The sequence below is a fragment of the Pipistrellus kuhlii genome, unplaced genomic scaffold (assembly GCF_014108245.1).
Source record: "Pipistrellus kuhlii isolate mPipKuh1 unplaced genomic scaffold, mPipKuh1.p scaffold_m20_p_24, whole genome shotgun sequence".
Classification (NCBI taxonomy): domain Eukaryota; kingdom Metazoa; phylum Chordata; class Mammalia; order Chiroptera; family Vespertilionidae; genus Pipistrellus; species Pipistrellus kuhlii.
In genome coordinates this window covers 2,586,351-2,609,941 of record NW_023425523.1, presented here as the reverse complement: position 1 = coordinate 2,609,941, position 23,591 = coordinate 2,586,351, and the positions used below count along the sequence as shown (strand labels likewise).

Below are 23,591 nucleotides of genomic sequence, written 5' to 3'. Positions count from 1 at the left end.
GACCTGGTCCCCACAGGCGGGAAGATGGTCGTTCCCGGGGGGCAGCACTACGGGAAGACCTTGTGCGGGTCCAACAGAGACCTCAGCTCTCCGGCAGGTGATGTGAGCGTGGCCCTTCAGGACAGAACGCCTCGGAGAAGGCTGCTGGCCATCCCGGGCATGGTAGGTGGTGACAGCGATGACAGGCAGAGAGGGAGGATGCTGGCCGTGGCTTCATCACTTTGTGTTCGTGGGGGAAATCCCAGCGGGAAAAAACGCCTTTCAGTTCATTTGCTCCCCTCGACCTTATGTAAAACCCCAAACGAGCGAGCGAGCGAGTATGGAGCCCTCTGTGCTCGTTAATAAAAAGAGAAATGATCCCAGCACTCAAACTCCTCTGAGGAGAGTACAATACAAATACAGGTGCTTCCCAGGTGCGATGCCGTCTCTCTTCCTGGGAGCTGGGGAGCGGGATTTCTTCACGGATTATACCAACGGAGAAAGCGGTCCCGGGGCAAGACTCTCCCTCGGTGTCCAGAACAGGACGGAAGAGAAGGTGGGGTGAGAGCTCAGAGGATGACTGAGATAAGCGTTCAAGTACAATGCGTCACATGAACCCAACGAATGCGGCCTTCATATTAGCCCGGTGGGCTTTGGGCGCACGCTTATAAAGGTCCTTAAACTGTGGGTGCTCACAGGGTAGATGGAAATTGTATACACGTTTATATGGATGGGATCCCAGGTTGCCAAGCCGCATGTCATTCATTCTCCTTCATTCAGAGAACCTGTCAGCTGAGCAGGAGACAGCTTGCCAGTGCGTGAGGGAGGGGCGGTCTGGGGTGCTCTGTTGGCGAGGCCAAGAAAAAAGCAGAACCCAAAGGATATAAATCAATTTATTCTCTTTTCCTTTCCCATATACTGTTCCTTTCCCTTTACTGTCTCATCGAATATTCATTTTCAAGGGCTTGATTCTACTTTATCTTTCTTTCTTTTGTAGTCTGAACGAGTGAGTTGGACTCACAAAAGACAGGATTTGGAATCAATTATTTGGCTTAATTAGGTTGCATTCATCTCAAAGAAGAGTGACTCTGGGTCGGACCCCCACTGTGCTGCCCTGCACCCACCCGCACCCCAGCCTGGCTGGTGACACCCAGTTTAGGAGGGCAGCCCGGTTGGGTACCAGTGATGGGTTATTGCAGGCTGGAGGTTAGAAGGGGGGTGCAAGATGCTGGCTCCCTGCCCGGTCGGTCGGTCCTCACGGAGGCTCAGAGTTGTGTAGGAGGAGCCTCGCCCTCCTTCATCAACAGGAAACTGCAGAGCTGGGTGGGCACCGTGAGTGCCTGAGCCCATGGGAGCCTCTCAGCTCCCATCCTATGCCCCGCCCCTCAACCATGCAGATCGGTTTGCTATATTCTTATATCACCAAAGGGCTTTTAAAGGGGAGGGGCAGGGCATGTGAGGGGCCGGGTGCTGTCCCCAAGTCATCTGCTGACAGTAGCTGCCTCCTGTGTAGGTGGAGGCTGGTAGTGGAATCTCACCTCCACTCTCCAGAGAGAACCTTCTGGAAAAGACGGGGCAGAGGCTTCCCTGTGGGTCAGGAGCCACATTGCTGAGGAACCAGCCTCGCTCACTCAGGCTCCACAGCTGTAGTCAAACCAAAGCCACAAGACGGAAGGCGAGGCCGAAGGTGGTCAGGAAGGTTGCATCTATGTCTCATCCCTCTTGGGGCCCAGGGGCTGCGGGGCGGAGCTTCACAAGGCCCGCCCCTCCCGGGAGGTAACCAATGGCCTGGCTCCCCCAGGACCCATTCGGCTCCCCCAGCCCTCAGCCCTGTCTCTGGAGACACCTCGCTGCTGGAAGCTGCTGGGAAAGGGCTTGTCCGCTGAGGAGGGGTGAGCAGTCCTCTGGCTCGGCTGCCACACCGTCTCTGTGCCCCAGAGTGTGGCGACGCGATTACTGTTTTTAGGTGACTTTGCTTTTAAGGGCCCATGTGGTGGGGAGATGACGCTTTATTTTTTTATTAGCGGATTTTCCAATTTTACACCGCTCCCTAGACTTATGAGGCTGGGACCACCAAGCCATAAATCCCAGGACCTTACTCTGGGGGAGGCCCAGGGAGGTGGGCAGAGGAACTGTCACCAGAGGGGATCTTTCCTTGCAGTCAGAGAGAAAGGACGGGCTCACGGTTGCACAGCAAGGCAGGAGGGACCACGTTTGAAGCCTGAATCCTGGGAGCCCCAGGCAGTGTCCTGTCCATGTGTCTCTGTACAACCCGCCAGGAAGGGAGACCCTATCGCCAAGCTGGTGAGCACCCACGTCTATCAGACCAGCGCCCAGCTCTGGCGTCTCCCTCGGAGTGAAAACTGCCCCGGCCGCAGCCTCGGCAACTCGCTGCTCCCAACAGAGGTCCGATTTCTTGCCAAGTTCTGATCTCACCTCCGTGGGGTTCGCTCCCGAGGGCTGCCTTGGCCCAGGGCCTCGGTGAAAGCATCCGGGCTTCTAGGAAGGCTTCCCCTGAGTTTTTATTTTCCAAACTAAAACTCAGTGCTGCTTTCGGTCTGCCCACCTCGGAGGCCCTTTGTCAGGCAGCGTCCCTGGTCTTCCTCCTGCCCGGCACACTGGGGGGAAGCGCGGCCCCACGCCCCGCCCCCAGGACCCACAAAGGCCAGGCCTCGCAGCAGCCCACGGCCATTCTCCAGCGCGCGCTGCCATGCAGCAAGCATGCCAAGGGCTGAGGCGACCTCACCCACCTCTTTGAAGGATTTCTTTACCTCCACCAAGGAGTGCCAGTGCGCGATGGGCTTCCGCGGGTACGCCAGCATCTCGTTCCAGTGGTCCCGGCCCAGGCCTTCCGCGTTGATCCCCACACGGCAGACTCCTATGATCTCATTGTGGCCCACCCTGAGGGAGAGACAGAAGGCCCGGCATGGGGGCCAGGCACACCCTCAGAGAGGGACTCTGCTGGCAGGTCTAACTCAGAGCACTGAGCTCTGAAAACAGGCGCCCGGCAGGGTGCCGGCAGCAGTGACGCTTTGCCCTGCCTCCTGGGGCGGACACTGGACACAGTCAGATGAGCAAAAAGTTCTACACTTGTCTGGAGTCTCAGGAAACCATGGGCAGTGGCCTGACTTGGGGGCGTTGGAGGGTTAAGGTCTCTTTCCTTCCTGGACTCGGCTTGCACATCAACATCCCCCCCCCCCCTTGAAATGCTGTCAGCATTTGGAAATAAATCGACCTGCTCTGAGCACCATTCCCCCAGCGGCTGGGAGGTGAGTTACTCACTCAGCAAGGACATCAATCATCGCTCAACTATGCTCACCGAGCACCCACTGGGCCCGAGGACTTGAGCTAAAAACCCCGGATTGAGGCTTTACCGCCTGTTTCCTTCTCTCTCGGCAGAGGGACAAGTGGAGAGAGGAGTGCTGGTAGCTGGAGGGGTCAGAAAACACTTCTGAGCCAGTCTGCATGCAGGAGTGGGATTGGATCGGTGGAGGAGAAGGAATATCTCCAATAAGGGAGAAACCAAGGATGGATGTGCTGGGTCCAGAAGATGGAAATCCTTGGGAGTCCAGGGGAAGAGCCTGGGCACCGGGAGCCATGGATGGTCCTAGAGAAGGGCGGGGCCAGAAAGAAAGTGGTTCCTTATGAGGAAGGCGTGCCTTTCGTAGGCTGGCTGGGTGGAGGAGGGAGTGATGGAGGCCGCACAGCGATCCCTGAGGGAGTGGGGGGGTGAGCAGAAACGGAGAGGATGGAGAGGCCATTTTGAGGACAGACCACAGGCCTTGGAGCCAGAGGAGGGATGGGAACAGTCAGGACTGAAGGCAGGGGAACGGGAGTGGGGAGCTGCCCCGACGGAAATGGAGCAGCTGGGAAGGGAGGCCTGAGCTCCTGCTGAGGGGAACCCAGGCTCTCCCTCCGGCCCCTGTGCTCTCTCTCCGTGGCTGCGGCCGGCGGACACCGGGGCCGTGAACCACAAGGTCACGGCCCAGAAGCCCTGCGCTGCCAGAGATGCAGGGAGCCGTGTCCCTCCGGGGCCGTACCTACCGGTCATAGTCCATCACCGAGATCAGCAGGCTCACTTGGTCCATGTTCTCGGGCGGGATGTCGAAGATGATGGCCTCGTTGTAGACAGGGTTGAGCGTGTTCTTCTTGATGGTGGTCTTCTTCTTCTTCAGCCTCCGCCCGTCACACAGCAGGGACACTTTGACGTAAGGGTCTGTGCCGAGGGGCGGTGGGAAGGAAGGGAGGGCAGCCTGTTAAACAGATGTGCTCCAGCACCACTTGGCACCGGAGGGGCCAGAAGCCCTGTTACGTCTACTGCTGGCCACCAGATGCCACCGGGGGCGTTAAAACAATGGAAGCACCAGTGACTACGGAGCACACCTGTCTCTGAGGACACTCCGTGCTTCAGAGACCTCAGGGTGCTTGGGAGAGCGCTTAGCAGACCTGCACTGATGGAAGCTGGCCCCAAATCAGGACACCTGCCCACGGGTGTGCCGTCAGCGCCCTAACTCTGGGCTCCGTGACGGCCAGCTGACTCTCCAGGGTAGTGAAGAGGCACTCAATCCCTCTCACCTCGTTGGAATCCTTTTCTCTGGGGGGCTTGGCAGCATGCTAACCAAAGAGTAAGGGGTAAAAATAGCACTCGGTGGCACCCAAAGAGAAGCAGTGCTGTCCGGGTCAATGAGCAGCGACAAGCACAGTGTGTCTGTGTGCCCCACCGCCGGGAGGATTAGGGTCCCGAAGGGGCGTGGCGGCCCCGCCCTCCGCTGCCTCTGAGGCCGGGCCTGCCCCCTGGGCAGTGGCGGAGGAGGGGGCTGTGGCCGGGGCAGGAGGGCTGAGGGCTGCCGCTGGGGTTTCATTTCTCAGCAGGATCTTGGATTCTCTCCACCCAGCAAGAAGCTGTCCTTTCACTGAACACCCACGGGCCTCCCATCTCTGTCTCTTTAGTTTTCTGAATGGTGTTCCATGGTGTTTCTTCCCACCCTGAAATTATCTCCTCACCCCGGTGAGGGGCCGCCTATTGTGTCCGAGCACAGGTGTCCGGCGGCACCGTAACTGCTCTTTGTGCGGCTCAGCCCGGGAGCGGGAGGGCGGCTCGCGGGGAGAGCAGCTTTGGAGACGCGGATGTTGGAGACACGCTCTTGGCCGGATGCCCGGGCTCCTGCGAATGTGTCAGGAGGTGGGCTCCCCGCTCCTGGACGCACAGGTGCATCTCATCCCCAGGCCCCGCAGGCCTCCCGCTGCCTGGGCGTCGCTGGGTGGCAGCTGGGGCACACAGCTGCGGGGAGGGAGAGAGCTGGGGCCTGGTCAGAAACTCCAAGCCTGGAAGGCCTTTCAGTAGACAGATGAGCCACCGGCTGGCCACTGTGGCAGCTGTGGCTTAACCACAGGCACGTGGAGACAGGATTTACGAGGAGCTGGGAGACGACGAGGTGTTTGATCAACCCTGTCCCACCAGCCCCCCACCCATCACCCATTTGACAGGGCCTCTCTCGGGAGGGTCTTCAGTAAAAAAGAAAGAGGCGGCCTGAACACCGCTGTGGGACAGTCTTAGCACCCAGACCTGTCGTTACCATGGCAACCCCGAAGCTCCTGAGGGGTGTGTATTGCTCTGGAAAGTGTCTTCAGGTGGAGGCTGCCACCCCCCCTGCCATCCTGTGTCCATGCCTTCCCATGGCAAGCCCAGGCCCCCGTCTCCAGGCTGGGAAAGAGCCCCCTGTCCGGGGGCCGTGCCCAGCTTCTGTGGTGACTGTCCCCTAGGGTGCTTCGAGGCCAAACCTCACGGCTTCCGGTGGGATGCTGGCTTCAGCCCTCTGAGGTCCTCTCCTCTCCACAGCCTGTGCTGTCGAAGCAGCCGAGGGCGGGGCACAAAGACCACAGGGCATTTCAGCCTCCTATCACCAGAGCCATCAGGACTCAGCGTTTAGCATGTGCCAGGCACTGAGCTAAGAGATCCCTATGCATTATGCCATTTACACGTCACCTTAACCTTATAAAATATTCATCATCGTTATCACCCCCATTTTACAGGTTTAGAGAGAGATGAAGAAACTTGCCTACGATTTGCACCCTAGCCTGACTGCAAAGCTCACTTTTTAACCATTGGATCCAAAGTAGTGCAGACCAGATGTGGCAGAGATGGGGGAGTTCACTGACTCACCACCCCTTCTAGCTGCCCCCGCCCCGCTCCTTACTATTTTGAATTATGTTCACCGTCATGGTTCCATAGATAGGCTTAGAGGATTGATTCACAGCCACTTTAGATCAAGGAGAATAGGACGGGCCTTGGTTTTAGACGTCAACGCCATATAAATCAGGATCAGACCATGAATAAGCTCCATTCCCTCCCTCGTTGAGTCCAACATCAAAGCAGTCTGGGCTGAAGGTAACCTCAAAGTCATCCTCAGAAACAGGGGTCTAGTTTGAGAGGCCCTTGGCATGTATGCCCCCGCTGCATGCCCCGGATGGGGCTCCTCCAGCTATAAATTCATTCACTCATTCAGTACATACTTATTCAATGCTTGCTGTGTTCTTTGCACTTGATTCTTTCAGCGAACAAAGTAGGCAGAAATCCCGATAAGAAGCCACACCTGCACTTTCAGAATCCAGCTGAGACAGCAGCAGATTGTAAGCCCAGGTGGGAAAGGGGGCATGTGAGAGGGAGGTTAGGACTCAACCCTCTGATGGGGAGCAGCCTCGGCAGGGACCTCAGAGGCTCCGCCACCAGCTCTCTCCCGGCACACCAATGTAATTACACCCCAGAAGATAGTGTGGGGACTTGGGTAGCAAAATCCCATTTGCCTCAGCAGCCTTGAGAGTGCTCTGTGAATTTCTGTCCCTGGCATGCGCTTATTTGGATATTAAAATGAAATCTACCGTGGCTGTATTTTTGGAGAAAGCTGACTATGTCTGAGAAGGTTCTTTATTCTCTCGCCCACCTCCTGATGAGTGGCGCTAGCTTCGGGGGAAGGAGAGGCAGTGAGGGGAGAGGGGGAGGCGCTCACTGGGGGCGTCTCTGGCCTGGAGGCCGAGCGCTGCGGGGAGCGGGGCGGGGGCGGCTAGAAGCGGAGGCCCCTGGCGCTTCAGAGCTGCAAACAAGACACAAAAAGTGCGCGGGCGTTTCCCTGAACCCTCATTTCTCAAGACCTCTAGCGCCTCTTCTTCAACGGGCACCCCCAGCTTGCACCGGGGCCAGATGTTTTCAGCTGGACCCGCCCCTCTTTATGGCAACTGTGATTAGACGGAGGAGAGGAGACTAAGGGATAGAGGGAAAACCTTCACTCCCACCCACTGAGGGATAGAAGGGAAAACCTTCCGTCCACTCCCATCCACGTTCGGAGGCACCAGGAGAGGCTTTCCTGTGCCGTCGGAGTCCTCGGAGCCTCTGAGCTGGCTCCCGGGCAGCCAGCCAGGCCTCCTCTCCCTGCACGTGCGCCGCTCTGAGGGGTGCTCGCCCCATTTCACTTCGGGGGCTAACTGGAGCCAAGAGCGGGCGGGTGGAGGCCCCTGGGACCCAAGCTACTCCTCCGTGATATCAAAACTCAAACGCCTTCTCCACATCCTTGCAGAACCGCGGCAAAGGGCAGACTCCGGCCCACGTCCAGCTGCAGTCTGTACAGCTGCCCCCGTGCAGGCATTCCCTCGGGGCGAGACCGGGACTTATTCTCTCCTGCGGTTCCGGCCGCTTTCCCGCTGCCGAGGCCGAGGCCGCCCGCGCCCCGCAGGGAGAACTCAAACACAAATGCACTCGGCTTCCCGGTGGCGTTGCTCTTTGGCTGGGACTGCAGGGCGGCCGCAGGCGGCTGGGACCTCCAACATGTTCTCCTATGTATTCGCTTCCTATGCTCACCCTCCTCTGGAGAGAGAACGTGGTAATAGCTAATATCTGCTGAGAGCTCCTATGTGCCTGGCACAATGCTAAGCATTTATGTGAATTAACTCGTTTATCCCGAAAGCAACCTGGGAAGCTATTTTTTTCAGGTCAGGAAACCAAAACATGACAGTGCAAGGAAGTGGCAGAACCCACAGCGTGTCCCTCCTGAGCAGCCGCTTTTCTGCAAATGCTGACAGCTCTTCTCCTTCTCTCTTCAAACCCTAACGCTCACGCTGCCTGGGGGGGGGGGGGGGGGGGGGTGCGGGCGGGCCCCTGGGGCGGAAGAGGTACCTGAGTAGCCTGTGATGTCCATGGCCTTGAGGTTCCGACACTTGATCACGGTGAGGGTGAGCCTGCCCGCCGTGGGCAGGTAGCAGAGGGAGAACATGATCTCCCCCAAGTCCACGCTCTCCTGCAAAGAAGCAGATGAGGGTTAGACTCGGGGCTCTCGAACCCTCTGCTGTTTGTGCCGGGCCTGATGGAGGTCGGCTGCTCGTGGCTCAGTGGGCAAGGGGATGTTGCCCTGCACACGCAGGAGGCAGAGGACGGGGTTAGTCGATGAGGAAAGTAACAGGCAGAGGTTGAGTAAACAGAGAGGCGGGGAATAAGGAAACAGTGGCATCTCGGGTAGCCACGTTCCTCTCTGGAGAGCCCGGTCCCTCAGGCGGCCTCGCCAGCCCTCTCCCTGCCCTGCTCTTTCCCCGGAGGCTCCAGCCCGGGATCTGTGTGCCTTCCTCGCCCTGATGCGCATTGGGGATGCTCGCCCCTTTGGCTTTAATAAAACCAGGAGGGACCAGGAGCCGCAGAACAGCCGGTGTTATTGCTTTCCTCTCTGCCCACTGTCAGGGGAGCCGCCTTGGGGCTCTGCCCGGTAATGAGCTCCGCTGCCGGAGAGGTCCCTGCCGTCCTGAAGCTCACTTGGCCCCCCTGACTCCTATCTAGGGGCGACAGCTAGCTCTGAGCCCAGCAGCGCTGGCTAAACACCTTGGCTAGTGCTTGGAGGGGGCGGGCCTGCTGCCACGGAGGAAGAGCCAGGACGTTGGCTCTTAGAGAGACTGTGCTTCAAGTGCAACCCGTCCACCTGACCTCGCTGCCCACAGTCGCAGCCCTTGCCCCGGCTGCAGTGCCCAGGTATCTGGGCAGTGTGATTCTTAAAGGCACAGCATCGCTCCCGCTGGCTCCCCAGCAGCCCGTCTGCAAGCGCTTCTCTCTCCTGATGTGCTCACATGGCCCCAGGCAGGGACCAAACCCCTCGGATGGCTGCCCAGGAGAGGGCCGTGACCACAGGGGCTTTCGTCCCTCGGCAGCTAGTGAGCTTCGAGCTCTGAGACCTTGGGCCGGTCATCCCACAGCTCTGGGCTCCCGTCTGCGATACGAGGGACTTGTTCTGTCCTTAAGTCCTGCGACGTCACAAAACCAAAGATTCACAGTGGAGCGTCCATCACCACTGAGAAGGCCAAGGACTCCTGGCTGGGGTTTGGGCTCACCTCAAAGCATCAAGCCACTTGGGTCTTGAGACCAGATTGCTCTCATCCCTCCATCCCTGCCCCTCCACGTGTTTGTTCCTCCCGGGACCAGCTTTCTCCCAAGAGGCCGTGAGTGGCCGCAGTGCTCCCAGACCATCTTGGGAATCCAGGCTGAGTGAAGCCAGCGAGATGCTTCCCCATCTCAGAGAACACTTCCAGCCTCCTAGTCATTAAGTGCTGGTCCGAACCTCCCCCATCAGCGGAGAAGCAGCCGCCGTGCTTTCGGGAAAGCCCAGGAGACAGCGCAGCTCCGGGCAGGGCGCGCCAAGTCACCCCGGCAGGGCCCGGAGAGAGACGGGTGGGAGCCAGTTTGGCTCCTTTGGGTAAAGCCTCCTCCACAGCATCGCTCCGTGTGGGCCTGGGGCTGGGAGTTGGGGGTGGAGATGGGTCAGATGTGCAGGCGGGACACTGAAGTACAGAGAGGTTAGGCAACTGGCCCAAGGACACACAGCTGCAACATGGCAGAGTGGAATGTCCATCACCATTGGGATGGGAAGCCCTGCAGCCAGTGGCGTGGCCAGAGAGCCCACAGTTTGGGCCACACGCTCCTGCCTCTCTGAGGCTCTGCCCCCCACCCCATCCCACCAGCCCTCCAGGTTACTTCGTTCGGCCATGCCTCCACCCTGTTCTCTCCGCCCTGAAACAGCCTCTCCCTGCCTGCCTGTCCTGGTCAGCACTGTCCCTCCGGCCAGCTGCCCTGCTCCCTCCTCCTGGGTCACCTCCCCTCCCTCCCCTGCTCTGACCGGGGGGTGCCATGGTCCCTGGGCCCAAAGGCTTAGGGACAGATGTTACAGGTGCCCTGGGGCAAGGCCAAGGCCACCTGGGACCGCACCTGTAGGATGGGGAGACCCACTGACGAGGGGGCTGCGTGGAGGAGAGACTCACTCCACCCACCTGAGCCCCCAGGCTGGCTCAGGACTCTGCCGGGAGGCCGCCCGCCCGCAGTGAGCGTCCCTTCCTGTGCTGAGCGCTGGTCTGATGAGAGTGGGTGGGTGGGTGGGTGGGCTCCTCCCTAGAGGGGTGGGCTCCTCCCTGGGTGGATGGGCTTCTCCCTGGGTGGGTGGGCTCCTCCCTGGGTGGGTGGGTGGGCTTCTCCCTGGAGGGGTGGGCTCCTCCCTGGAGAGATGGGCTTCTCCCTGGGTGGGTGGGCTCCTCCCTGGGTGGGTGGGTGGGCTCCTCCCTGGAGAGATGGGCTCCTCCCTGGGTGGGTGGGCTCCTCCCTGGAGGGGTGGGCTCCTCCCTGGGTGGGTGGGCTCCTCCCTGGAGGGGTGGGCTCCTCCCTGGGTGGGTGGGCTCCTCCCTGGTGGGTGGGCTTCTCCCTGGAGAGGTGGGCTCCTCCCTGGGTGGTTGGGTGGGCTTCTCCCTGGAGAGATGGGCTCCTCCCTGGTGGGTGGGCTCCTCCCTGGTGGGTGGGCTCCTCCCTGGGTGGGTGGGTGGGCGGGCTTCTCCCTGGAGGGGTGGTTGAAGGGCGGGAAGTGGAGATGCTAGGCTCCCTGCTGGGTTCTGTTTGTTCTGAGCTCCACGCCTGCTTCTCTCTCAAGTGCTTTCTGCCCCAAGGGCCTTGCAGCTTTATGAATAAATAATGGGGCAATATTGAGGCGCCTTAAACAACTCCAGATACTCCAGCTGTAGCCTGTGGTGTGGACACGGGGAGCTCAGACCCCATGGAGAAGCGGGACCCTCCAGCTCACGTGGAGCCCGGTGTGCAGGGGGAGGGGGATCCTGGAGGCTGGGTTTGGTCCCCAGGGCTCCAGAGGGGCCTCAGCACGGCAGGAGGCCCATGTGTGTGTGTCTGAGCACCTTCAGGAAACAGCGGTTTATTTAGGAAGCTCCCCCACACACACACGTGAACCTGCCCTGGAAAGAGGGTCCGTGTTTCACAGGCACCGTTACTTTTGGGCAGGTGTCCGTGACTCAGAATCGCACGGGAGGTGCAGCTCTCTTCCTAATGTAGGGGTGTCGAACTCAATCAGAGAAGGGGCCAAAATCTAAAATCCAGCCTAAATCGCGGGCCGAATGGTTTACTGAACAGTCATAAACTGTCATTGTGATGGAAACGCAGCGGAGTGCAGTGATGACAGCGCGGTGCGGGCCACATTGCAAGGCCTGGCGGGACGGATTTGGCCCGCGGGCCTTGTGTTTGACACATGTGTCCTAATGCATTTGGGAAGGTGGGTGCAGAGGGAGAGGGTGTGCGCAGGAGTGGAAGAAGCCAGAGGGGAGCGGGTTAGGAAAGTTCCAGAAGAGATGGAGGCAATGCCTGGGCAAGCTGGAGAGTCTGCACCCCAGGCTCTTGGCTACGAGAGGCCAGAGTCAGGACCTCACCTCACCTGGTCTGCCCCCTGGTGCCTTCATCAATGACGGAGTAGCAGGAGGCACACTGACTAAGTTGGCAATGAGAATCTGTCTTCATTTCCTGACTCAAGCTGTCCGTCTGCCTGAGGCTGTCAAATAGCCGACAGCTTCCCCGGGAAGAGGGTGGGCATTGCGGGGCGGTGGGCACCGCTCTGTGCCGGCAGGGCTGTGGCAGGAGGGGGGGTCCTGGTCCCAGCGGGAGGTCTCCTGGGGCAGCTGACTGGTGCTGCAAACAGGTGCCCGCCGACACCAAACGGGCAGGGCTTTAGGCTCTGCCAAGGGCACACGCTTGAACTGCGGGTGATGGTGCCTTGGGCTTCCTTCTCTTTGCTGACCTGAAGCTTTGGGCCTGCCCCCATCCCCTGGGCCCCTGTCCAAGCCTCTCTCGGTCCTGCTACAAGGCTGCTCTGTGAAGCCTTTCCTGGAGATGACAGTCTGCTCTTGAAGCATCCACTTCCGCTCTTTCAGATTGTAAGATGGACCGCCCCCCTCCTCTCCTTCAAACCCTCCATGGCTTCCCTGGCGCTAGGCATGACAACCCAAACCCTTACCGAGACCTGCCGGGCCTACACCACAGGCCCTGCCACCGCCCTCCCCCCGCCAGCCTCTCAGGCTCGCTTTCAGCTCCACAGAGTCCCAGGCTCCTCCCGCCCCAGGACTCTGCACATCTCGCTCCCTCTGATCACGTTGATAAGGCAGGTGCCCGTCATCCCCGGGACCACTTCCTCCGAAGCCACAGTCCCTGCTCTGGACTGAGCTCCCGAAGGCGGGGGCAGGTCTGTTCCACCAGGGCTGTGTGACGGAGGCCCTCTCTGGGGCTCAAGCATGCCTCCAAGAGTGGGTGTCTGCCCCCATTGCGCCCCCCAGGCCCTGCTTTCCTTACCCTAGCTCAGGCCCTCACTGCCCTCAGCACTCTTCCTGGGCTTGAGCACAGTACCTGGAGCCACAGGTGCTCAATACACACTTGCTGACTTAATAAGCAACTCAGCCTTGTGGGGTTTAACTGATTGAGAAGGTGGCAAAAAGGATGGGTGACAAGCGTGTCCCTGCGGGTAACAGGGTGGCTTCAGGGTAGCGTCTCCTCGGGGTGTGGTTTGGGAGGCAGGGACCTGATTCTTGAGCTGCACCCAGGATCTGCTGAGTCAGAGGCTCCGAAGATGGGGCCTGAATGCGGAGAATTAGCAAGCTCCCAGGTGATTCCTATGTGTCCTCCCATCTCCAACTGTAGGCAAATGAGGAGACTGTAGGCTGCCTTGGACCAGATCCTACTGGCCTCCGTGACAGGGAGCATTCCTCAGGGAGCACCACCAAAGCCAGTCAGGCCCCGTGCTGCTGAGCAAAAGGTGTGATCCCAAAAGGGCCTCTTCTCCTTTGTTAGGTGACAGGGGCCCGCTGGATCAAAGCCACGCGGGATCCTCTGGGGGGGACCTGGTCGCTATTGCCCTTCACCTTCTCCCTACATACCAGCGATACCCTGGGTAGCTAAACAGTAGCCAGAAGCCATCTCAGCCCGTCAGAGGGTTAAGAAAACTGGGTAGTGTTTTAAAGATGTCTGGCCCCATTCTGTAAATATTCCTAAAGGCTTTGCTCAAAATGCGGTGCCCAGACCTACGGCACCAGCATTGCAGGGAACTTGCCAGAAATGCAAATGATTGGGCCACCTCCCCCAGGGGTGGGGTCCAACAGTCTGCTTTAACAAGCCCTCTCGGGAAGTCTCAGCAAGTGAGAACGGCTGCCTTACCGAGTTAAAAGAACCAATGGAGCATGTCCACCCGGCGGGGATTTAGAAGTTTCTTCCACTCCGTTTAGCCTACTTATTCCGGTGATCAAAGCCAACGTCACCAGAGAAGGGAACTATGGGATAAAGAGCGTCTACTGGCTGCCGGAGACCCTGCTGGGTGCGTCACTTATATTTAATTCATTTCGTTTGTGCAGCTCTGCTCCAAGGAGGTCATAACGACAGCCGCATTGAGGTTCACCCTTGTCTGAGGTCTCAGAGTGATTCGACCAAGTCTGGATGTGGACTCATGTGCTGACTCTGAGAGCTTTGCTCTCCCTGATCCCTCCCTCCCTCCGCCTGCTGCAGCCTGCTTCCTCTGGAAGGGAGACATGTGGGTGGTTTTACAGCCTGCATCACAGATTCGGGGGGGCGGGGGGGGGGGGAGGCTGGAAGGGGCATCTCCTGCTAGCTTACAGCAGCCAGTGTGGTGTCCTGGCCGCAGCCTGTCGATGGTCTCAAAAATCACCTGTATGGCATCATCTCGCGAGGTGCTAAGTTGCTGTGGACACTGCTTTGCGGGAGACGTTGGGAGAGGAGGGAGGAAGCTGGGCAGCGGTGGTCAGTACCTCTGGGCAGAAGTTCGGTGGAAGGACCCTGGGCTCTCCGCCTGGACCTTCCCACCTGAGCTCCCCCGTGGCAGACTGGGAGAAAGGAGCAGACGGAGGGGAGCGGGGTGCGGAGGAGATGTTGGGAGTGGCCCCTCTGGCAGAGCTGGTTATTTTCTTGCTTCCTGAAGTCCTGAGGTGGGAAGGGATGGGTTGCAGCCCCCGGGGCTTCCTAGGAGAGCTGAAGGTGTGTATCTCAGGGTGCATTCCCTCCGCGGGATCTTGGTGGGTTGGAGGAAGGCAACTCCCATCTCACGTCACCAGGCACCAAGAGACCGGGAGACTGGTCAACCCATCCAGTCCCAGCTCCAGGCAGGGCCACCTACACCCAGCACCGAGGCCTCTTTGTAAAGCACCTCGCGCACACGTGTTCATGTTCCATCACCTGGACATCACTCAGGAAACTCTCCATGTCCAGCGGGTGCCTCCCTCCTCCTCCCCTCCTTCCCATCTGCTACTTCATCATACAACGCAGACACTGCGCCTTCACACACTGGGGGAACGTATCAGATTTCACTCCATCTTCCCTTTGCCAAAGCCCAGAAACTCTGTTTTCTTGGCCATCAAATGTTTCAAGGCATGTTGGTCTCAACTAGACCCACGTTAGTCATCAGCGAAGACCTTCCGGGTGGGGGCTCTGGTGGGAAGCTGGGGTTTTGGTTCTTCATCCATCCAGAGGGGAGGGATCACAGGTCTGAGAATCAGTACAAACAGCCCCAGTGGGGAATGCATGGGGTTTCGGGTTCGAATCCCTGCCCGACTGCTGTCCAGCTGCAGGGCTGTGAAAGGCATTGACTGAACCTGTGGGCAATGAGCATCAGCTGCCCTCCAGCTAGTCCCTAACGTGTAGCTCCCCAAGCCCTGGACTGGCAGGCATGAGCAGAAGCCACTAGGAAGACTTTACTGGCTGCTAGGAGAAAACTCAAGATCGGCACGTAGCAAGCCTATGGTCTGTTGGTAAACCTCTCATTGTCCTGCCTGCTGGGCCAGGCACTAGTCCTGCCCCACGGGCTGTGCTGTCAAAGCCCACCTGGTGGGCTGAGGGGCCAGGTGTGGCCCGTGGACGGTGGAGTCAGCAGAGGAGGAGGAGGAGGGGCAGCTGCCTTGGGTACATCTCTGGGTGGAGGGTGGGAGTGAGGATATCTGCAGCCTGGGTGTCAGAGGCCCAGCTCCTGGCTTCCGGGCCCGCGGGAGGATGCTCTACCTTGTGGGCTGCCTCTTGCTTCCTTCTCAGCCCTGGGCTTCCCCACCCATCAGCACCTTCAGCAAGTGGACTTAGGGAAGGCATCGTGTGGGTCTTCTGAGGCTCCAGCAACAGGATAAACTTAGGACTCACGTTGACCTTGAGCCAGAAGGTTTGGGTTCAAATCCCAGCTCTGCTGCCAACCAGCGGAATGATCTAGAGCAGTGGTCGGCAAACGACGGCTCTCGAGCCATATGCGGCTCTTTGGCCCCTGGGGTGTGGCTCTTCCACAAAATACCACATGCGGGTGTGCACGTCCAGTGCGACTGAAAATTTGTGGCCCATGCGCAGAAGTCGGTTTTCAGCCTGGGCGAAGCCTATTTTGAAGAAGTGGCGTTAGAACACTCAAGGGGCCAAAGAGCCGCATGTGGCTCGCGAGCCGCAGTTTGCCGACCACGGATCTAGGGCAAGTCACCGAGCCTCCGAGCTGAGGCTTCCTCGGCTGTAAAATGAAAGCACTGCCCGGATGACCCTCCTTCCCTGCAGGAAAGCGGGTTGGCCGTGAGAATGCGTGACGTGTGCACTCACCCCCTCGCCAGGAGCAGGTGCACAGCAGACTCTCAGACACGGCCCGCCCTGCCTGTGGAGCTGCGTCTGGGCCCCCGGGGTTGGCTTCGGCACCGCCACGCTGCTGAGCTGTGACAGTGCACCACTGGGGGGGGCGGGGAGCGGCCTCCACCCCTGGGAGAGCCGGGCAACTGCAGAGCTCTGTGCCCGGGGGGTTCTGAGCCAGGTCCTGGGCTCTCTTCCCCCTTCGCTCCAAATGGAGACACCACAATAGCCCATTATTGTTATTCCAAAGATTACAGGGTGCATGTCCTGCCAGAGTCAGTAATGCCTCAAACTGGCGAGCAGGTGACATCCATGGCTACTTCCTCTCTACCAGGCACCAAGTGCAGGGGGCAGACCCTGAGATGGGGCTCAGGCTGGGGCAGCCTTGCTGGTGGTGGGGGGGGGACATGGAACCCAGGCCCCGGCCTGTCCCAGTACCAGGGCCACAGCCAGCGGAAGCTGTTGAGTTAATGGGTAGCTCTTTTGGAGGGACTGCCTCTGGGCCCTGAAGGAGCCTGGCAGAGCCCCCCAACAGAGCCCAGGCTGGCATCACAGCCAGGCCATGCCCAGCAGCCCCCCTCATGCCTCGCACCCCAGGGAGCTCAGGGACCCCCTGATGACAGACACGCAGTGGTCTAGTCTTCGCCACCCCACCTCTGAGCCGTGGCCCTGCGCGCCTGACACCGCTGCTTCCTGTTCTCCTCACACATCCTTCCTTTCCTCCCAGCATCTGTCCAGAATGGGGAAGCTCAGGCCTGGAAATTTCCAGGCCCGACCTCGCCGGTGCATCAACTCTTTCTGTCTCCAGCGCGATCCCGAGTTCACAGTGTTTTTCTAAGCGATGGGAGGATTCTGGGTTTCATAAAGACGTTAGCGGTGGTTACCTCGGGATAATTAGCTTACCGTGAGCAGGCTTTTGTTTCTGTGTGGCTTTCTATTTTTTCCAAACGACCTCGCACAGGAATGTAATGCTTGCGTTGGGGCAGGGAAGGGTAAAATACATTACAGCCACGTAGCTTTACGGAAAAGGGTCGTGGTGTTGCTTCTCCGCTCCATCGCTTTAAAAGTGTGTGACTCTGGGGAATTGCCTCAGGTGGCCTCATCTATAAAATAAGAATTCCGATTTCTTACGGTGTTGAGAGGGTTGCAGGGGATAATGTATTTGGCAAGTGCTTTAGAAACACGCTCTGTATTATTGTTCTTAGGATCAGGATCGATAGACTGTGGCAAGAGCCTCAGAAGGCCTTCCTCATTGATATTTTATTACATCCTCACCGAAGCCTGATGCCACACAGGTGATTTCCCACAGCTCACTAATGACTCCCTCATGCGAACAGAGAGGGGATGTTTCTTGTCTGAGGCCACACAGCACAGGCAGGATTCTAGCCGTGGCTTCCGGACTCCAAGTCCTGCTCACCTGCAGGTTTGGGGAGCCGGCATCCTGTCTACCAAGCACATTGCAGAGGCCTCCTGACAGGCAGGCCGGAGCTGACTGCGGCCTGGAACACTCCACTCCCTCATCTGTGCCTCAGCTTCCCCATGAGGAACACGAGCAGCCATCTTTCTCCTCCTTTCTCAGCACATGGGAGACGAAGTGGAAGCAGTTGTGGGCTTATCCCAACCTCTCACGTGGAGAGCGAATAAGGTGCATAATCTTCAGGACTCAAGGTCTCCCCGAAATTCTCCTTTTCCCAATGCGGTTTCTTAGGGAAACCAAAAAGCGTCCCACACTGGGAGGCTGGAGTCCTAGGTGAGGAGGGGGTGACAAACAGCCAGTCGAACAGGCTTGTGTCCGGGTCCTGCGCGCGCGGGTGCCTGAGCCCCGGGGCCCAGGCTGATGCCAGCTGGCACCCCGCAGGCAGGGGCCCTGCCGAGGTCCCCCTGCTGACTCCTGGAAGAGACAGCCATCGCTCAGCCAGAGCTGCTCCGGCAGAAAACATCGCCCAGATAGAGTTGGGAAATAATTTTCCCTGAAGAGAGCTGGGTGTGTGCCCAGGCTCGGATAGGATTTACTAATACCAAGAAAGCAAACAGAAAGAGCGCTGTCAGCAGGAACGGGAATTGGAGTCACAGAGGCACTCGCGGCCTGCCTTTCCCTGGCCTCTTCCCCGCCAACCTGCCAAAAGGGCTGGAGCAAGAAGAAAGCTTGGCCCCAGGTTCCTCCCATCCCTTAAAGCCACCGAGAGCCTTCAGCATGCCGTCCATCCGGGCTGCTACCGGGACCGCCTGCAGCTCCAGGTTCTCCCCCGAAGCAGGTCCTTCTCCCCTCAGCCCTGCAGGCCCTCCAAACCGAGCTGCCCCCACCCCGGGGGGCGGGAGGGGGATGGCAAGGAGGGCCCCTCCAGGTGTCACTCAGGGGGCCCGGGGAGTGGCTGCTGGAGGCGGTACCTGACAACGTGGGAAGTGGGAAGTGGGAAGGCCTTCGGGCACGGGCCTCAGTCACAAGGCCAGCCTGTCCCCGGCCTCCCGAGGAGGGAGATGCTGCTGGCTGTGTCCCTCCCCAGCGCTGTTTCTCTCTCTGGAGCTGGGCTGCTCCTACACAGGGCCCCGGTGTCACTCCAGAGACGTGAGGCAGCCCCCCCCGCCCGGAAGGAGCCCGATGCCAGCCTGCTCTGGGTGGAGACGCCTCCCCATCGCTCCCCACGGGGACGGGACGGGGCTCCTTCCTGCAAGTGGCCGCCTCCCTGGGGGCAGCAGGGAAGGGCCGAGAGAGGGCCTGCAGGGTGGGGCGGAACAGTGGCTCCCTCTCTCCCCGCTGAGCTCCCCTCTGTGCTTCGGGGTTTTCTCCTTGGGCCCAGCTGCCCCATCACCTCTGCCCCCTGCACTCTCTCCGCTCCGACCACCCGCAGACCCAAATCTGGTTCCCACGGCTCCCCTGCAGCAGCCTGGCGAGGGAAAGGGGCTGCTCAGGTGACAGAGGAACAAGCAGAGGGCCTTGGCACCTCAATCACTGCCCCGCCCCCACGGGGCTGGGACAACTCGCAGCCCCTCCCTGGCATTTCCCAGGCAGCTCCCTGCTGCTTTCTGGGGAGTGGCGCCCTCTCCCTCCTCCATGTCCACCTGTGGTGTCCCAGAGCCTGTGTCCTTCCTTCCTGAGGCCCCATCCAGTGCTCCCACGGTCTGGGGGCCCCCTGAGGCCTTTTCCTCCTCGGCCCACTGGCAGCACCGGGAGGTGGAGATGCACCTCGTTCCTATCTCAGGTGGCAGCTCCACCTGCCCCCTAAGGTGGGCTGCCTCAGGGGACCCGCGCTGGCCCCACGGGCCCCTTCCCCGCTCACAGAATGCGAGGCAACAAAGCAAGCCTGGGTAAAACCACAACGGCCTGCCCTGGAGGGCAGAGCGCGGCACCTGCTATGCGCCAGCCTCAGGGTGCGAGGCTCCGGAAGCCGCTCATGGGGTTCTTCTGTTCAAACATGGGCTGGCACTGAGCGGGCACAGGGGCCCAGAGTGAAGCCCTGGGCAGTGTAAAGAGCAGTCTTGCTAGTCAGCTGAGACCGAGCTTAGAACCCGGGGGCCTGACGAGGAGCCAGTACGAGACGGGACCCGGCATTCCAGGGGGGCATGGTGGGAGGACCCGTAGGGCAGGTGCCCACCAGCAGCCCCGGGCCAGGTGGGGCTGTCCACTGGGCAGTGGGAATTCCACGCTGTGCCCGGGCCAGCCATCAGCAGGGTGGAGCCCTAACATGGCTGTCTTCCGACACAATTACTGGTATTTCTCAGGCCACTGAGACTGAGGGCAATGCCAGTCTCCACTGGTCAGAGAGGTGGGCATGTGCAAACATCTCGTCTGAGCCCCCAGCCCTAATCACCCCGTGGCCAAGTGGAAAGGGGGGCCCATGGAGAACCCTCCACCCCAAGTTTGGCTGCAGCCCTGGGGGACCCGCAATGCAGACACGCGGCATTGCATATTCATGGAGCGTGAGTAGGTGTCAGCTCAGACATGGGGGGGGAATGTGGCTACAGGGGACGAGTGATGAGGATGAATGAGGGCCAGATGGGCACAGGGCTGGCAGGGGAGTGGTGCGGCCACAGCTTTCTACATTGTTGTTGACATCAAAACCCCATAAAAATATGCCACCACTGACAAGGGCAGCCTGGCCTCCAAGGCCAGCCTGGCCACCTCCCTCCTCCGAGGCATAAACGTTTACGTGTGGTAGGAGGGCTTGGCTGGCACTTGGACCAAACCTCTTTCCTACTCGGTCTTCTGGCTGATGCTTCCTGTCAGTTTGCCTGTCTGAGCCTCGGCAGAGACAGGAAGTCCCTTTCATGGAGGAGACCGACTGTTGGCTGAGAAAATGCCATCTCTGCTCGGTGCCTTTTAGGACACTTCCCGCCTGAGACCCAGGTCTGGATGCTGGGGCCTGAGTGACGAAGAGGAGGGAACTATTTCCCCTGTTGGGAGCCTCCGCAGCCTCTCAGGGCCACATCCTCCGAAGCTGCAGGGAAGGGCCCGTTGTGTTTAGAAACCACTTCAAAGGGAACACCCAAGGCCAGCTGATGGTTACTGAGCAACTCAGCTCACAGCCAGGTCAGGGCCCTGTCCGGACCAATTAGCTTTGTTTTCCAGCATCACCCAGGAAACCCTTAACCCGTGTACCCAGCCACAGCCCCCGGCCCCGGCCGGCCCAACAGGGAGGGTAGGAAGGGTCAGTGCCCATCCTAAGGATGCAGGCTTGACGTGCCCGCTTTTGCTGCAGCTGCTCCGGGAGTGGCAGGCCACCTCCAGAACCAGTGTGCTGCCCTGGGACGAGGCCCGCACCCCTGTCCCCTTCTGGGTGCTTGCTGGCTTTTCAGCAATTGCTGTCTAGGAGCCTTGGCTTCCTGGGGAGTCCTAGGAAGGTCAAGGTCCTCCTGGTTTCAGGACATGGCACCTGGCAGGGTGAGCTACACTCTCAGGACATGAGATCCGAGCATGGGGGGCCCCTGTGCACCCCGAGCTCTGAGGGCAGGGCTGCGGTTCTTATCTGGAGGCTGAAAGCGTTGCTCCTGGCTTCGATGTTTCCATCTCTTCGGGGAGAAGAGAGGAAAGATCCCACCAGCTGCCCTCCGCACGGCCAAGGGCCAGCGGGATGCCCAGCGGGGCCTGGTGGACATTCCCACCCACCAGAGGGAAGAGGAGGAGGAAAGCTGGGCATTCCAGAGAACGAGGAGAACGAGGAGAACGAGGAGGAGGAGGCCGGCCTGAGGGAGCGGGTGGTAAAGGGATATTAGCCGAGACACGCGGGCCAGAGGCAGCTTCCGCCGGGCAGCCCCAGGCGGCTTCTGCTCGGGCGGCGGGCCAGGCCGCCGGGAGGGCACAGCCGGGCTCGCCGGGCCAGGCCGCTCACGGCAGGGCTGCCCAACGTCATACATTATTCAGAGCAGCCCTGGCCGACCAGCTTGGGAGCAGTCCTCACGGACCCGGCCGGCAGCCCAGGCCCAGCCCTGCTCCCTTCACACCTCCCAGGGCTTCTGTGTGACCGTGACCCGCCCTGCGGGCCCTTCTGGAAAGCTCTCCCTGGCTGCTTCCATCCGGCCTGGTGCTGCCTGTGAGAGTCCAGACTCGCAGGAATTTAGGCAGGTTCCAGGGAGACTGAGGCTGGATGGAACGTCAGCTCCAGGGAACCTTTCACACTGTGAACCTCTCCTCTCCTGCCCCTTTACCTCCCCCATGTCATCTGTACTCTCTCCCCAGGAGGGCCCCCCCCCCCCACGGGGAGGCCTGGGGGCAGGCAGCACTGGGGTGAAGTCCTTGTATTCCTGGTACTTAGCAATTACACCACAAATAGCTGCTGCGTGCAGACAAGAAAGCCTGTCTCACTCGAGAAGTTCTTTCTAGATCCTTCCCCCAATCCAAGGAAAGTAGAGAGCAATTACCCCACAAATACTGCCGCATGCAGACAAGAAAGCCATCGTCTTACGCGAGAAGTTCTTTCTAGACCTTTCACCCACCCCAAGGAAAGAGAGAAACGCACACTCTCCCCTCGGAGCCTCTCGGAGCACTCTCCGCCTCCACTGCCCCACAGCCGGGCCTGGAACCTTCCTCTTCTAGAGATTGTCTCAGACACATAGCACCGGACCCCGATTTCTTTCCTCCATCTCTTCTCCACTTCCGCACCAGGCGCTGGTGTCCCGGTAGTCAGCTTCTTGAACCGGTCTGTCCCCAGCTGAGTGTGAGGGGCTCGGGGTTTGGGGGCCACTGGGCATGCTCTGCGGTCCCCGTCGCCCGGGCACGCTGTGGAGGTTCAGTCTTGGCCACTGTTTGCACAGCTAGAAGGAACGGCACAGCGAGGAGGGCTCAGGGGACTGCTCCGTGACAGCCTAGGCATCTTGCTTGTGTGTTTTATTTAATTTCCTGCTTATGCCACCACTATGAGCTACACACCATTCTAACATCCCCATTTTGTGGATGTGGAAACTGAGGCACAGTTTAGGTAACGTCCCCAAGGTCTGCAGGCTAAAGAGGGCAGAAGCTAGAACGCAACACTGGTTTGTTTGGCACCAAAGCCTGAGCTCTTTGCACACCCATGCACACACGTGTTGTGTGTAGACACACACGTGTATACACAAACGCGCATGCTCACTCTGACCTGGCGGGAACCTGGTAAGGCAGGAAGATGGCCGAGTCCATTAGCACCAAGCACAACACGTATTTATGGCTCCAATTATAGCCTCCCTCCTCCCCGCCCTCCGCACCACCGCCGGGAGCTGGAATAGCGACAGGAATAGTGTGCGCAGAGGTCCGAGGCCTCGGCAGCAATAAGTACAAGATTACAGAGATGTTAGCAAACCTGGTGACGGCGGCTCTATTATAATGATAAATCTGCAGCTTTATGTAGAAATAATGAGCCTGGGAGCAGAAGGGAGGGGAGGGAAGAGCAGGGTGACCAGCCAATCCAGGTTCTGGGTGGGGAGAAGCACGGTGAGGCTGACTTCCCACTGAGAAAGCCCAGGAGACCATCGGGGCCTTAGCCACGCCAGGCAGGACGGGGGATGGGGTGGACTTAATGCACTCCCCCAGTTCCTTCCCACGCCCGGCTGCGGATGGGATGGGCCAGCAGAGCCTCCCCCTGCCCTGGCGCCATCGGTCCGCTGGCTCCTCACCTGCCGCCTGGAGGGGGGACAGCAGCCAGGCTTCTGTCGTTGCCCAGAACAACCGGGGGTGGTGAGGCCATTGTCGGTCCCTGGTGGCCTAAGGTTTGCAGTTAACAGAGCTGGACTCCTCTGACGTCCACCCCTTCCCTGGCCTTAAAGCCCCCTGCCCAGTGGTTGTGGGAACACCAATGCTCCAGGCGTGGCTGCTGCAGACCACCCGGAGCGCTGGGTGACTCTCTGGTACAGGCTGGGGGAGCAATGGGGAGATGACATTCACGGACCCGTGTGACCTCAGAGAACCCTCCTGAGCCCCCTCTCCTTCCACCCAGCCTGTGGGTCACTGACCCCCACTTCAGTGCAGACCGGATCCCACTGGTTAATCTCTTTGCCGCTCTGAACACAAACCATCTGCCCGAACCGAACACAGGCTGCGTCTCTCCCCACCGACCCCTGCTCCACCCATTTGCCAAATGGCCTCCTTCTCCAGGAAGCCTTCCCAGGTTGCCCGAACCCAACGCCACCGCCTCTTTAATAATCCTCCCCTTTGCACCAATACAGACGATCCCCACTTTCAACGGTTCTACTTTATGATGATGTCAAA

The 23,591-nt window shown here is 59.6% G+C and overlaps 1 protein-coding gene across 6 annotated transcripts in view; it reads right to left on the bottom strand.

Moving 5' to 3' along the window:
• The window catches only part of SYT6 (synaptotagmin 6), a 43,778-nt gene that overhangs the window by 5,223 nt on the left and 14,964 nt on the right, over positions 1 to 23,591 (bottom strand). For 4 of the 6 annotated variants that reach the window (XM_036452869.2, XM_036452871.2, XM_036452866.2 and 1 more), the window contains 3 exons: positions 8,147 to 8,267; positions 4,024 to 4,195; positions 2,730 to 2,880 (listed from right to left, as the gene is read on the bottom strand). In XM_036452869.2, the coding sequence (XP_036308762.1) occupies positions 2,730 to 2,880; positions 4,024 to 4,195; positions 8,147 to 8,267 (444 nt within the window). The remainder of the gene's footprint in view (positions 1 to 2,729; positions 2,881 to 4,023; positions 4,196 to 8,146; positions 8,268 to 23,591) is intronic. The other 2 variants (XM_036452870.2, XM_036452868.2) reach the window with 1 other exon arrangement.